Source organism: the organism of the source record quoted next, unplaced genomic scaffold (genome assembly GCF_019419815.1).
Source record: "Pyrus x bretschneideri cultivar Hongxiangsu unplaced genomic scaffold, Pyrus_bretschneideri_v1 Contig20, whole genome shotgun sequence".
Lineage (NCBI taxonomy): Eukaryota > Viridiplantae > Streptophyta > Magnoliopsida > Rosales > Rosaceae > Pyrus > Pyrus x bretschneideri.
The window spans coordinates 1,082,344-1,096,746 of NW_025999502.1; the positions used below are offsets into that span (position 1 = coordinate 1,082,344).

General features: G+C 36.6%; 2 protein-coding genes across 2 annotated transcripts; one reads left to right on the top strand and one right to left on the bottom strand.

Annotated features, from left to right (window-relative positions):
* Positions 1-274: 274 nt before the first annotated feature.
* LOC125477049 (protein SAWADEE HOMEODOMAIN HOMOLOG 1-like) lies at positions 275-4,557 on the top strand. The gene is given in 10 exon segments (XM_048583809.1): positions 275-552; positions 1,286-1,371; positions 1,559-1,604; positions 1,697-1,835; positions 2,787-2,850; positions 3,434-3,485; positions 3,763-3,769; positions 3,772-3,905; positions 4,063-4,185; positions 4,283-4,557. Coding segments are annotated over 10 exon segments (834 nt in total). The 5' UTR covers positions 275-486; the 3' UTR covers positions 4,400-4,557.
* Positions 4,558-4,838: 281 nt separating this feature from the next.
* On the bottom strand, positions 4,839-10,415 carry LOC103941259 (casein kinase 1-like protein HD16). Its single transcript, XM_048583808.1, is given in 17 exon segments — positions 4,839-5,198; positions 5,297-5,485; positions 5,640-5,797; positions 5,902-5,992; positions 6,190-6,364; positions 6,540-6,682; positions 6,803-7,021; positions 7,118-7,247; positions 7,371-7,437; positions 7,518-7,612; positions 8,106-8,177; positions 8,287-8,342; positions 8,470-8,539; positions 8,633-8,706; positions 8,824-8,949; positions 9,963-10,127; positions 10,129-10,415. Coding segments are annotated over 17 exon segments (2,133 nt in total). The 5' UTR covers positions 10,372-10,415; the 3' UTR covers positions 4,839-5,138.
* Between the last annotated feature and the right edge of the window lie 3,988 nt (positions 10,416-14,403).

Here is a 14,403-nt window from a genome sequence, read left to right on the forward strand (position 1 = left end):
TCAAGTTTGTGGGGGAGTGTTAGGGGCTTATGGGAGTTACCATAGTTAAGGGTTTTCAATGACAATACATTATTGTTTTAGCTGTTATGTTGTTATTAACCTTTATTAGGATATAATGTGTTTTCCGTTTCATTGTAACTACTAGGAAGATATCATATAGTTTGTGTATAACTTATAGATTGTAATATCTCAAATCATTATCATTGAATATACAGTTTCTAAAAGTTTAAATAAAAAATTTGTTCTTCACTTAATTCTGTTTAAGTAGTTATGTGGAGGACAGGTGTTACAATAACATGCTTGTAACAAGCTGGGCATTGGGTATTTGGGCACTGCAGATTTGAACTCGCATCGATGCAATGCCTCCCCGCTTCCCCTTGCGAGTTGGGAGTAGAGACGTAAAACCCGATGGGGAAAAGGTGAGTGAGTGAGTGACACCACTCTCACTCTCATTCTGCACCAGATTAGAATCTCAGTTCGACAGAGATGGACAATTTTCGTACAAGAAAAAGAGAGGCAATGAACTCTCTCTCTGTTTTCACTCACTCTGAGGTAAAAAATCTCTCACCCCCTTACTGTGATATCTGCAATTGGGTACTTTCAGCTATATGGGTTTCTCTGATTCTGCAAAAAATTCCACTCTTTGGCTTTAAATTCAGCTGCTACTTGTTGGGTTTTCTGTAATTTGATTTTTCCAAATTGGGTTTTCTATAACTTTTTGTTTTATGTATTGCGATGCTTGCTGTTGGACTTTTCCTTTTTATGGTAAATTTAGTTTTGTTTCACAAAACAAGCTTTGGGGTCTTTCGTTTTTACTGGATTTGATGGTAAAGTTTGAGGCTTCTCTCTTTCTCTCTGTATCTGCCATGTTACCTTTACATATATAATAAGATATATACACAAATGTAGTCGTTTGGATGAAAGAAAATGTAACTTACGAAGTGTAGGGAGTTCACCGTGTATTGGATTTTTGTTCTTTTTTTCTTTTCAAATTCTGTATTGGATGAGATTTGGTACTTGGTGAGTCAAATTATTTCTCCATGTTTCAAATATGTCCTATCAAACGAGAAGCAAATATGGTCGCAGACGGATTCACCACTCTAGGACATTATTACAAACGATCTTGTATTCGGTTTAGTAAATTTCCTACTACATTTATTCCTAAGTTTAGTTATGACTCTTATGGTTTTAGGACCCAAAGAGGATCCTACTTGTAACTTTTGTATTCAGTTGTTCAAAGGATAGTTTCTGTATCATATATTGATTGTATTTTGCCTTCTGGCAGATTATGGAAATGGAAAATTTAGTTAAGCATGTCGCAAAGCAATCACTTACTCAGGAGTTTTTCCAAGACCTTGCAACAAGTTTCAGGTGATTTCTGTAATGTTAAATAGCATAGGTTATAGCCTGAATTGGGCAGACACATTTGTTTTATTTTTTGTCAAAAAAGAAATAAAAAGAATGGTTTCCTGGAGTTAAATATTCATACTTACACAGAACAGGGGTTTTCCAAGTACAAGTCTTTTATTAAGTTTTTCGCCTTGCTCTGTCTTTTCAGTTGCGCTCCAATCCGTGCTGGAAAACCTGATGTAACATGGGAACAGGTTAGTCATTTATTTTTCCTTTTTCCTCGCTTTGATCTTATTGTTTATACTGCAGCATGTTGTAATCCTATCATGTTCTTATTATGTTCTAGGTGCAAAGTTGGTTCCAGGACAAACAAAAAGAGCTGCAAGCCAAAAGCACTTCCTTGCCTAGTACTGTCGAGTTATTGGTTGATTTTTCAGATTCAAATGTTGCAAGAAATGCACCTCAAGTTTCTCAGAAGCCAAAAGGTTATCCTTTTTGTCAGTATGGATGAAGCTGTAGAAAAGATGATCTATAATCTGTTTTATTCAATGGTTTTTCCATATTATATGCAAATTTTAATTTTACCATGTAGTCAGAATTATGTCTATGCTAGCATCAGATAACATAAATAAAATTTAATGATGCAAATCAGAATGCATCAACTTGGAGCCCTTCAAAAGCCATTATAGCATGTCAGTGCTATCTTGGCGGACAAGGGCAGGTGGGGTAAGAGTTTTGTCAATGTCGGAGTCCAAGACCTAATTGATCAATCTCCGAAGCTACAGTATTATCAATGCGCTTAATTCTTTAACAACTTTGCAGCCTTGTGTATGTAACGTTACTTAATCGAGGGGTCTTTAGAAGCCATAATTATACGGTTTCTGAAGTGCTATAGATGCTATTTTATTACCCAAATTACTAGTGATAGGTGTTGCACTTTCTCTGCATAGCGATTGGCTGGATTCTATTGTGAGATATTTCTGTGGCCAACTTTTCATCTGCTATGTACATTAATTAGTTACATGCGACATATTATTTTACCTTTGTTTTGTGATGTTTCTTTCTTTTTGTGTAAAAGTTTTGCTTGCTTTAATTTTCCATGTCTTATTATCTTTTTGCGTATATAGTGTAGTGGCAAATATTATGCCCCTCTTTCCAGGATTTTGAGGTCATTACTTCTGTTATCATCTATACATGGAAACCGTCTAAGATATTTTCATGGGCAGGGTCTTCTACAACATATGTTTAAAATCTTGCTTTTGTCTTCTTTTGGTCGGTATATCTATTGAATTTTTCAGTTGTGATATTGGGACGTTATCTCTTAACATGTATCTTAAAAAATTTAATCACGCAGAGCGGTTAAATGGGGAATCTTCCATCTATCTCTGATTCCTTATTACGTTTTCTGAAAAATTTGCTTGATAACTTTAACTCAGGTAAATGGGTCACAGAACTTTCAGAGTTGGCATTTGAAGCGAAATCATCGAAAGATGATGCATGGTAAGAATTCATCTGTCCAAGGATAGTTCCAAGTCAGCTATACTTGATTTTATACGTTACATTTGAAACACCTGTTCGTTGTTAATTTGTTACGTGTCATGAGTACAATTCCTATTCTGTGGGATTTCTTACCCTAAGTGATGTACATGTTTGAAGAATTTCTGTGTGAAAAAGTAAAATATAAACTACGGGGCAGATCCACAAAGTGTGAGTATAGTTCTTCATGCAGTGCAGTCAAACTTAGGTTCAGAAGACAGTTATCTCACGTGATTATGCTCTAGAAGAAAAAAATGAGCTTGCTTACTTGTTAGGAAATCAGCCAAAGTAATTATAATTGTTGGATTTTGCATAGTTTACTTTCTTAGATTAAGGTATGAAATCACCTTTATTCTGTGATATACCGGATTTTTGGTACTATAAATTTACTCGAGATGTTTTGGGGATTAACTAATAAAGGCTAGGATATAACACCAATGTAAAAATTTGTACATAGTTTATTATTTCTTCAAATCAAGCCATGGTTTATTATTTCTTTCAATTCAAATTGAAGCACAACTATACCTGACTATTTTTGGCGTTCCAGGTACGATGTTGCTACATTCCTCTCATACAGAGTAGTCAGTTCAGGAGACCTTGTAAGATTCATCCTTATCGTTTTTTAGTATAATCATTATGCTTCATTTGGGTAAAAATGCAATTCTTAGTTTAGGTCTATTTTTCTAATTAGTAATTAGAGTATTACGAGAATAATGCAATAGCTTGTCTATTATCATAATGTCTTGATCTCTTTGTTTTATTTGCAACATTCACAGTTCCATTTTTGGTTAAGCATTTATTTTTTAAAGACTTACTAGCTAATATTGTCTCTGCTTGAAGAGAGATTTTAATATGTATTCCTGTTATATGTCACAGGAAGTTAAGTGCGATTTTCCGGATTTGGTAGGGAGGAAGATGAGTGGGTGGATGTGAGAGGTGCAGTGCGTGAGCGATCTATTCCTTTGGAAGCTTCTGAGTGTCCGAAGGTGAAGGTTGGGGACCTAGTGCTATGCTTCCAGGTAATCCTTTACTCTTTCTTTTAAATTCGTCCCATAATCTGCCTTACAATGATGCATGGGAGTCCAAAATATTGTAGAAGGCATACTTTCGATAATGCATACCTTTCCCAAGATATTAGTATTCTCTTTTCGTTTGGCCTTAATACCTTATTTACAGGAAAGAGAACATCAAGCTGTATACTGTGATGCCGAAGTTGTGGCCATCCACCGGGGGCTACATGACATGAACGGTGCCTGCAAGTGTACCTTCGTTGTTCGCTTTGACCATGATAGCTCCGAGGTAAATTTCCAAGGATCTATCTGCAGATATGTTTGTATTCAAGTTCAATTTATCGCTCTAACGGTGCCTGATTGGATCCATGTGCTAATAATATCAGGAACATGTTGATCTGGGGAGTTTATGTATCAGGCCTGCACAAAGCACCTCAACAAATACTAAAACCCAACCGGAGCTCTTTAGAAATAGGGACATGAAAGTCTCCTTTCTTTATTGAAATGTGGCGCCAGACAAATTACAGATCGATGTGTGAATGTGCTTTTAACGAGTCAACTTAGACGGTGATTGGTTTTTGACGGTTATGGAAGAATGACTCCTCAAGTAATGTTCATTTTTCATAGGCAAAATGATTTCAGCGCGAGCATTTTTTCCTCATACACACCTTTGTTTATTTCTTTTAATTCTCATTTGATTTATTTAATCTAACGAGTAGAAATAAACGAATGCACAGAGAAAAACAGACACGAAAAGAAAAAAAAAAAAGGTGGACACTAGAATCGAGATATTCAAAACTTTGTGGTTAGGTGATGTGATGGTTGGCAGTGGAAGCCAGATTGTTCGTTGAGATTGTGCTTACTGCTTAAGCAACTTTGAATATTCCTGACTTGACAATGCTTCAAGAGTAGCAAAAAATAAGACAATATTTTGTTACTTCGTTTGCAAGAAAACGCTCTTTTAATTTACCATTCACATCAACAAGACGCTGTTCCCACACAGACTGACCAACTATAGGTTTCGTCTAAAAGTTTCTATAATTACAATTAATTAGGCCTTCATGTCATCAAAAATTTCCCGGCATAGGCCGTCGAGACTCCTCCCCTTTCAGTCGGGGATGGAAATGGCACTGCTTCGTTTCCTTCATCAATCTTTTCTCTTTGGAAGAATCGGGATCAGGCACAGCCCCAACCGGAAACAATTTTGCAACGGTGTCCGCAGATCCCAAATAGTCGGGCGGCTTATGAAACTGTTCGCCCGTAACAAATGGATGCAAGATAAAGGTTCTTCGCCCACTTCTCCTGTAATATTCGGATACGAGTTAATCCCATGTATTGAAATCTCATCGATAAGGGAACGAGACAGAACCCTGACAATACTAGATGAAATTGTATGTTACCTTGACGTGCGTACTGGGAAATACAGAAGTACGAAGCGTCTCCTGTGTTTCGTCTTGAAGCTTCCTCTTTGGGATACTAAGGACAAAAGCAGCCTGATCACACGTTGCTGCAGTTGCTGTTATGCGATATCCACTGTCCCACCGCCTATGAATACCTTCGCTTGGATAAAGAAAATCTAGCTCAACAACCTGAAAAACAAAATATTGTCTGCCGTTAAATAATTAGTTCCATACAAACAGGACACGTTGGCCAGAGAGGAAAAAAAGTCAATGCTGCCGCGTTCACTTGCCCTTTAGGCTTCTCCAAATAGTCAGAGAAATGTGTTCTTAGATCCAAGATTACCTGGTCTGTATAATTTGCACCACGAGACATAACAACTGCCCATCTACTTCCAGAAGTGGCCATTGCAGTAACATGGAAACCCTCCCTCCACTTTTTGTTAATCCACTTATATGGAAATGTATCGCTAACTTTGTATGACTGCTGCGTAAACGTTGTACCTGGACCCAAACAAGTGAAATCAGCAATAAAAGAAAGCAGCCAGTTTTTAGATTAAAATGTTCATAAAATAGAACCCCAAATGAACTAGACTATTTAGACTAACCCTTGGACATTACTACTAATGAACTCCCATTGGTAGCTCCAGCTATCGCACTGATGTAATAGTTCTTATCCCACTGCTCCATTATCCATTCCTTTAAATGCATCCGGAAAAATTCATCATGAGATTAAACAAATATACATTTTGAAATATAAAACCAAATGCTACCTACAAACAGTAACTGCCAGCATTCAAAAATTTGAAAAAGTGGAAGAACCACTTCTAGCAAAAGTAAGTCATTATGCCAGAGAAGACGATCAATTCTGGTCGATTGAAAGTACAAGTATGTACCTTGTGAAGCGAACATGGTGAGAGTTCGTAAACTTGGGAAGAAAAATTAGTCCCTGCATCCATAATTAAGGCCCACAAATTTTCATAAGAGGCCACACTGCTAATATATAACCCATCCTCGGTCCCTTTATCAATATGCTGAGCAAGCCTTGTATCAGCCACATTATAGTGATACCTAAAGAAACGTGAGAAAAAAGCTTTAAACAGTATGGCACAAAAACAATGAAGACAGCAATATAACTATCAAAACAGAAAGAAAGATACAGATGGTAAAATCTGTTATGTTATCATGAAGAAGTCCCAAAACCATCACTAAATAAGCAATAGGACTGCTTCAGTCATAGAAATACCTTTGCTTCATTGGTCTATGAGCATTATAAACACTAATCCACTGATTTGCTGGCATACCCATCCTAGTCCTCTTCTTCGGTTGTTCATCGTCTTCCTCCTCCAGACTCAATCTTCCTCTTTTATGACCGACCAGATTAATAAGCTTCACAAATAAGAGAGATTTATATTAGATGCACTACTCATACCTTTAAAATTTTTATGTAAATAAACTACTGCCCAAGGGTTAGCCATAATCAACAAAACGAGAGAAGATTATGCATACCTTCTGTGCACCCTCTGTGTTTATTGGCCTGACAGCAGGATTTGGACCAACAACGCCATCAAAGAGTGATATATATTTGGCATAATTTGGTTCTTCATCAAACTTCAAGTTCACCACATATTCCACAAATTGTCTAAACGGCTTTGGATTGCAGGAACACAATGTCTCTGGAGATGTTGCCATCTTCTTCTTGCAAACAAGAAACCCCTTATTGTCTCCCTGAAAAGACCAACATATTATAATAAAATGAAATGCAAAAAAATTAATGCAAGCATGACAAAAATTTGAAGTCAAGCTACGAAAGAAAGAACAAACCTGATATCCTTGCCAAGGCAGACGACCACGTAGAAGGAATGCAAGGGTGTAAGCTAGAGACTCGAGATCATCTCTCCTACTACCCGTTCTACCTAAATGCGCATGCACGCTAGCGTAACGCACTGTTCCTCTGTAAAACCAGAAAACTTAAGGACTAAGTAGCAGAAAGTTTTTTTTTATTTTTTATTTTTAAAAAGAAGCATATAAATGAGTAAGGGAAACAAAACAAGAAGATTGGAAAAAATGCTTGTACCTAAAAACATCTGGCCTCTGGTCATACTCTACATGCCGACCACTTGTACTTTCTCGCCATCTAGTTGCTGATAAGACCAAAACAAGTTATATTATGATGATGACGACTCATTGACGACTACCATACTAATTAGCAGTCAAAAAGTACCTAGTCCAAGGTCAACTAGATACAACTTTTTCTCATCAGGAGTCCCAGGAGGACCAAGCAGAAAATTCTCAGGCTTTACATCCCCATGCACATACCTGAAAACAACATGGTAGGAGAGTTAAACCACCAATCCGGTGACTGTCTCACAAAACTACTTCAACTACCCCTCAAAAATTTCTACATCAAAAGTTTTAGTTATCAAATAGTAAGTTGTGCATTGTGAAATTTCCAAACACTCCATTGATCTTTTTGTCCAGACAAACTTTACATGCAACTACCTTCCTAATGTCCTAACTCTTAATTTTTCTAAAAAAATGAAATTGTATGTAGAGAAAACAAATTGTCCATTCCAAGTGGATTTGGATGGTCAAAGAACCTAAATGTGATATTAAGATACTAGATAAGAGAATCATAGGCTTACTATTTCACATCAATACTTCCCACATATAAACATCATCTAAAGGAATACATTGCATAACCATAACAAAGTTCTTAGTTGTTTCATGGATATAGTAATGTTACAGACCAATCCAAACCACCAGAGAGAGAGGAAGAACAAAAATGACAACTTGCTAAAGAAACTCTTACCCTCGAGAATGCATCTTCTCCAATATTGATATTGCTTCAATGGCAATGCAAGCAACCATTTCAACAGACATTCTAAATTTTCAAAGATGACTAAATTACCAAACTGGAAATCATGAAAACCATAAAATAATAATTAAAGAAATTTGTTAATTTAAGAGTCACTTTTGTAATTGAAACTTACGTGTGAGAGTTACTATTCCAAACATCCCACAAGCTTGGGCCCAAGATATCCATAACCTACAGCATGACGGGTTTAGGAAATATTAAAAAACTAGTCCTGAACCGAGTATATCATGCAACTATCAAAACATTATAATGTGGCTATCAATGTTCAAAACAAGTAAGCCAAAAGAAGACTGCATACCATGACATAATAGTCGCCTTGCTGGCCCTTGAAATGTACTCGCGGCACGCCATGGCTGCCTCCAAGAGTGCTGTAAAAGAAACACAAAGTAAATGATGGATTCAGAAATACTATTAAAAATTAAAAAACAGTACCAAAACCTGTGTGGCTGAGGCATTCTCACCTGTATATTTGCCACTCAGCTGGTGGTCCATAGCTACACCCTTTACTATTTTTATGCTCAAATTTCAATGCCACCTAAGATACAGAGGTAGAAAAATGTGTATATAAGGGAGAAGCAGAAAAGCAAGGTAAAAGGTAAAGATAGAATAACACTCAACAATCAGAAAATATTACAAGAACGACGTTCTTCACCTCTAAAGCTCCTGGGCCAGTTCTCTCGTTTGTATTTAATACACGTCGACCAACATAGACTTGTCCGAAACCACCCTTACCCAGCTTTCTGTCCACTCTGTAAACAGGGGAACCACCAACCTGAACCTGCAGCAAACAAACATAGGAATTTCAATGAAGATGGAACAATGTAGTGTGAAGATATTAAAGAAGGAAACAACTACGCAGGTTTTAACCAGAATTCCATCCAGAATTCCAGATGCAGCACTTGTTGGACTAAGCATGGTGGTTGCTTGTTCTCAATACACATTATCACAAAATACATGCCGTACAATTCTCAGACTTACAGCTGTAACTACTACTCATCATTATTAGTAGTTTTAAAACAATAGATTATTATTATTATTAAAAATATATTATGGGAGATACCTATAACTACCAGGACACAAGGACTCAGCATAGTGATCGTAGAAAATGTAAATCAGGACATAAAAACAAAAGCTGCTCATACCTTATCCACCAACACATTTAGCAATACTAAAAGCAGCTCAAACAGTACACATGTAGCTCTGTACTGTTCACAAAATATCATCATAACTGCATTCCAACTTTAACAAGAAACTTAATTTGTTTTCATCATTACTTATTTGTTCTAACGAGTTTTAGAAACGGGACCAACTTCTCTGATTCCAATCAAAGATTCTAGACAGGGTTAACAGGAGGTCAAATTCAGGTTTCTGTCCTTTCCAATTTAAGTTACGAAAAATTATGATCAATTCGACCTGTGACAACAAACCGAACACTTGTTCCCATAAACATACTAAGTAAATGGCCATGACCTACCACCAAAACTCTACATTTACATTAATCTGTTAATACAATTGTAGATAAGCACTTCTTACAAAATCTCAAAGATCTCAGACCTGAACCCAGTGGCAATTCCAAAATGGAAATCAAATAAAACCGAAAATCTTCACTAAAGTACAGCAGCAAACCCCAATGCCCCATAATCGCCCATCCCGCAGACTATAAATACACCCAACAACTGCAGATGACCCACAATCGGCATGCATATTCAACAGCATTCAGTAAAGACCAAATATTTTTGTTACAAATTTAAAATTTTAATTAATTAAAATATAAAAACAAGACTAACGAACCTTCTCAGGAATTGGAGCAGTGCTTCCTTCGTCTTCACCGGCATTGGCCTTATCATTGCTTGGCGCAGCGCCGGCTGCTCCGCCGCCACCATCATAGTCATCCATTTTCTTCTCTCCCAATTTCTCCTTCTCTGCCTCAACGACTACGTTTTTCTCATCACCCACCGACCACTACCTTCTCACGATTCTGCTCCTCTTCTCTATCCTTATCACTCACGTTCTTGTTATTGAGATTACTCGGCACAGCTGCTGCTGCCGCCGCCGCCGCAGCCGCACTCCTCCGCCTTGTTCTCGTCGCTATCGCCTCGCCGGCGTCGATCGGACTCGGAACCTTCTCCTGTTTCTGCTTCTTAGCTGCTGCCGCCTTTGCTCCTCGTCCCCTGCGTGCTCCGCCACGCGGTACCGGCATCTTTCATCGTCCGATTCTCATCCCCCGCGCAAACGTCACAAACGCGTCACTGCCGACCGACGACCAGCCGTAATGCGCGAACAAGAATCAAGAGGTCGCCGTTTCAAGGCCTCGACTCTTCGTTGGGTAATGCGTCGAAAGAATTAGGGATTCGAGATCGGAAAGACTCACAGAAGAGGCTTCGACTAGTTACAGAGAGAGAGAGAGAGAGAGAGAGAGGAGGAGAGGGGGAGACAAAGGTCCGAAGGGATTATTAATTTATTTATAAAATTAAATATGTTTTAAAGGAAAATTAAAGGAAACAAAGTGGAATTTGGAAAGTAATTAGATTTTATTTCCTTTTTCATGTCGGTGGATCGGGAGCGTTGATGAGGTCGGTAATTGACGGTGCGATCTGGGTTTTTTATTTTTTGATTTATTTTGCAGATGGTGGGTAAATTGATGAAAAGGTGTTGATAGGTTGTGAATTTTCTAAAATGACCTACGTGCCCCTTGGCCGTTGCATCGGCTACCTGCGGCGTAGAAAGGGTGTCGTGTGGATTCATGGTTGACTGATTGAAGTGGTGTGATTTGATACTTGATTATTTTTGTGCCAGATGTTATGATTTTTTTTTTTTTAAAGACAGTTAATGAAAAGGATTTTAATGAGATAGATAAAATAAAGAGTAAAATGAATAGTATCAGAATTAATTTTTTAGTATAAAAATATGATTTTTTTTGTTAAAGCGAACAGTACCAGAAGTTTTTCGTTAAAGTTCATTTTTTTTAATGGAGTGTCATATTTACTTTTTTTTATTTCTCACAAACCAATTATTAATTTATATATTTAATTTTCTTTAATTCAGTTGAAATGATAGCTGCAAATTAAGAGGGTATGTATAAAGTAAATTGACATGCACCAATTCTATTATTTGAATTCATAAAAATAAAAATTTAGAATTTCTGTGTGGGAAAAAACTTGAAATTCAGGACCTTAGATCTCCAATTTTAAATTTCATGTAAATAATGTTATTTCTAAATTTCTATAAATGAGAGTTTAAAAATAAAAAATTCCGTATTCAAATTTCATTGTTCTTTTAGGTTGTTTGTTTGTTTGTTTTTTTTTTTGTTGAACAAATGGTATTATCTACACTAAAGGGATGTGAGCTTAGCCTTACAGTGGACTAGTAGTAATAGTAGTTCAAATTCTCCTATGACGAGAATAGTCCTAAGATCTCTCACTTATAAATAAAGAAGAATATCACTATACTTCAGTACTAATTGGCAGGTTTCTTTTAGGTTAATCAAATAAAAAAACTCACAAATTATAGAAAATAAAATTCCATCATTTAAAAATACCTTATTAATCTTAAACTTCTTCATCCAAACCGTGTGTAAGGGTTTAGAGAGATGGTTTAACTTTAGTATACAAAATATGATCTCTTTAGTATCATTCCAAAGATAGTTGATGAAAAAAAAAAAAGTAACATTGTAGGAGCATAATTAGTCCATTGGTTAATATTTCGAACTGCTTTCAAAATATTCAAGTTACATATTATAGAGAATGCAAAAGTTCACAAGGATCATTGTCTTTGCATGATTGAGATATGCTTGAATAGGTTTTCAAGGGTCATGGTCAAGACGCTACTTGTCTTTGCTTCTTTGAAGAAAAAGAAAATATATGTAGAAACAATTGGACACTATTGGATGCATTCCTCCGTTAGCAGGTCTTCGGCCCATCTCAATTGAATAGTTTTCGGTCAGTAATCTCATACACTACGTTATTCATGTACTAGCGAATTTGTATGCTCATCCTATTTATGTCATCAAAATCTGTAATAACCATCACTTCAACCATCATGTTACAGGGATTATTCGGATATCAATTCGAGAAGAGCGCCAAACACTAAAGGTAAAGTAGCTCCTACCAGCAAGAGTATCCGTCTTTGTGAGGTATGAGGTCAATGGTAATATGTCACCCCACTTAAATGATAATAATATTCTTTCCATTAGGAGCTTCCCCCATCTGAGCTAGGCTATAAAAAAAAGAAATTAATAATGAATATAAATTAAGTACAAAATTCATATAGTAAATAAAATTCATATAGTAAGCATGAGCAATAAACAAATTTCTTTTTAAAAAATTTAGATCGATTCTAGAGGCCAGTCTTCTATTTGATAAAATAGGCTTTATGTCACATCCCGGCCCAAGCCCCCACCACAACTCGGGCCTGACTCCACCGTAGCATGATATTGTTTGCTTTGGGCTCCTACCACACCCTCACGATTTTGTTTCTGAAAACTCACACGAGAACTTACCAGTGGGTCACCTATCATGGGAATGCTTTGGCGCGCACTTGTGTATATAGGCACTTTTAGGTTTAAATTTATTCACATTTTACACATTATCACATTTTATGGCTTCGTTACCTTCCAGATGTTGGCCAGCACAACTCAATTCGGAGTTCTAGTGACATTCCGGGTCGGGGTATGTCACTTTGGCCTTCGTACACCCATTTTAGTATCTTTTAGCACGAATCAAATCTTGTTAACTGTTAGATAATTTCAGTCTAAAGTAGTCAATTATTCCTGGTATAGTTGTAATCAGTTGGATTACCATTCTCCATTAGTAGTTCTGGGATAAAGGCATTTACTTGCTTAGTGTGAAACACTAAGGATTTTGATCAAATTTACCTCTAGGGAGATGATTCACCATAGTCTCAGTAAAACTCTCCAATTGCCATTGGCAAGTGTGGCCAGTGGCTTTGCTATAAAATAATTTTATTTTTGGCTAAATCTAGGTTTAGATATTAAAAGAGGTTCAGAAATCTTTACCCGATTAGTCCAAAATACCACCAGCTCTTCTTTATGGATGAAAACAAATGAAACAATCATGCCCTGAGTCCAAGTTTTTTTAGAAATCACTATTCTCTCTTTCTTACGCATGGCAACAATACAATAAAAGAAAAAGGGTCCACACGCCCAGATAAAGACCTTAATTTTGAATTGATATGAGAGTATCCATTATTTGCCATGTTGGCTATAATGGTAACGTGGTTATTTTCAACTTGGGAATTCTCTCCACCGAGAATGGAGAGAGTTAGGAGAAGGGAAGGGCCTCATAGCTTTTTACTATAGGCAATTCAAGGAAACCCTCACCATTTTTTTACCAAAATTTGATTAAGAAGTAAGGTCGTGACTCCAATAGGACACATCATCAAATAAATAGTCGAAGGCTGTAAACGATCAAATAATGGTCTCATGATTGTTACAAGTTGAATGAGAGATAGCTTGAAGATAGCAGAGATTTTGGAATCTAATCCAACCACAACTCTAGCAAAAGTACGCTTTAAAGAATAAAAACATATGCATAAGGTATAAGTACTTATTTCCTATGGACAGTTGGAATTCGATAACAAATAGGCGCATATCGGGTTTCTTTTGGTAACAAATTTTTAGGACATCCAGAAACTGAAAAGGTCTCATGTATCTAGTAAATCAATGTTATCTCTATCTATGGAAAAATGGCCAACCCGGTCCTTTATGCCTCTCATGTCACATGTGTAAATTGTCCGTTGCTTGGTTCTAGAATGCAAAAATTGGAACTATCACATCAGTCAGATCTCCATTAATTTTTAAGGTGCTTTCTGAAGTTTTCCTTTCAAAAAAGCATCCCTGGAACAAAAAGACTACTTTCTCACTGTGGCAACAACTACAATAAAAACCCATACAAAAGTAACCCTTGTCGACGGGGTAAAAGTTTTCTCATAATTGATATCAAGAGTGAGTCAACTAGAAATAGGAAAATAATTCCAATAATCAAACTAGGAACTGAAAAATAATTAAAAATTGGAAACCAGAAAAGCAAGTGGGATTAGCCTTAATCCGGATCCCAATTCGATATGTTCTTATACATTAGTTGGACACAAAAATTCTAATCCAATAAGTAGTTAGAAGTGAAGTTCCATACTAAATTAAAAATAACAGCAATTGCCACTTAGTACTATGGTCTATGACTATTCCTCTTCACTTGTAAGTGAAAGGTCTTAGGTT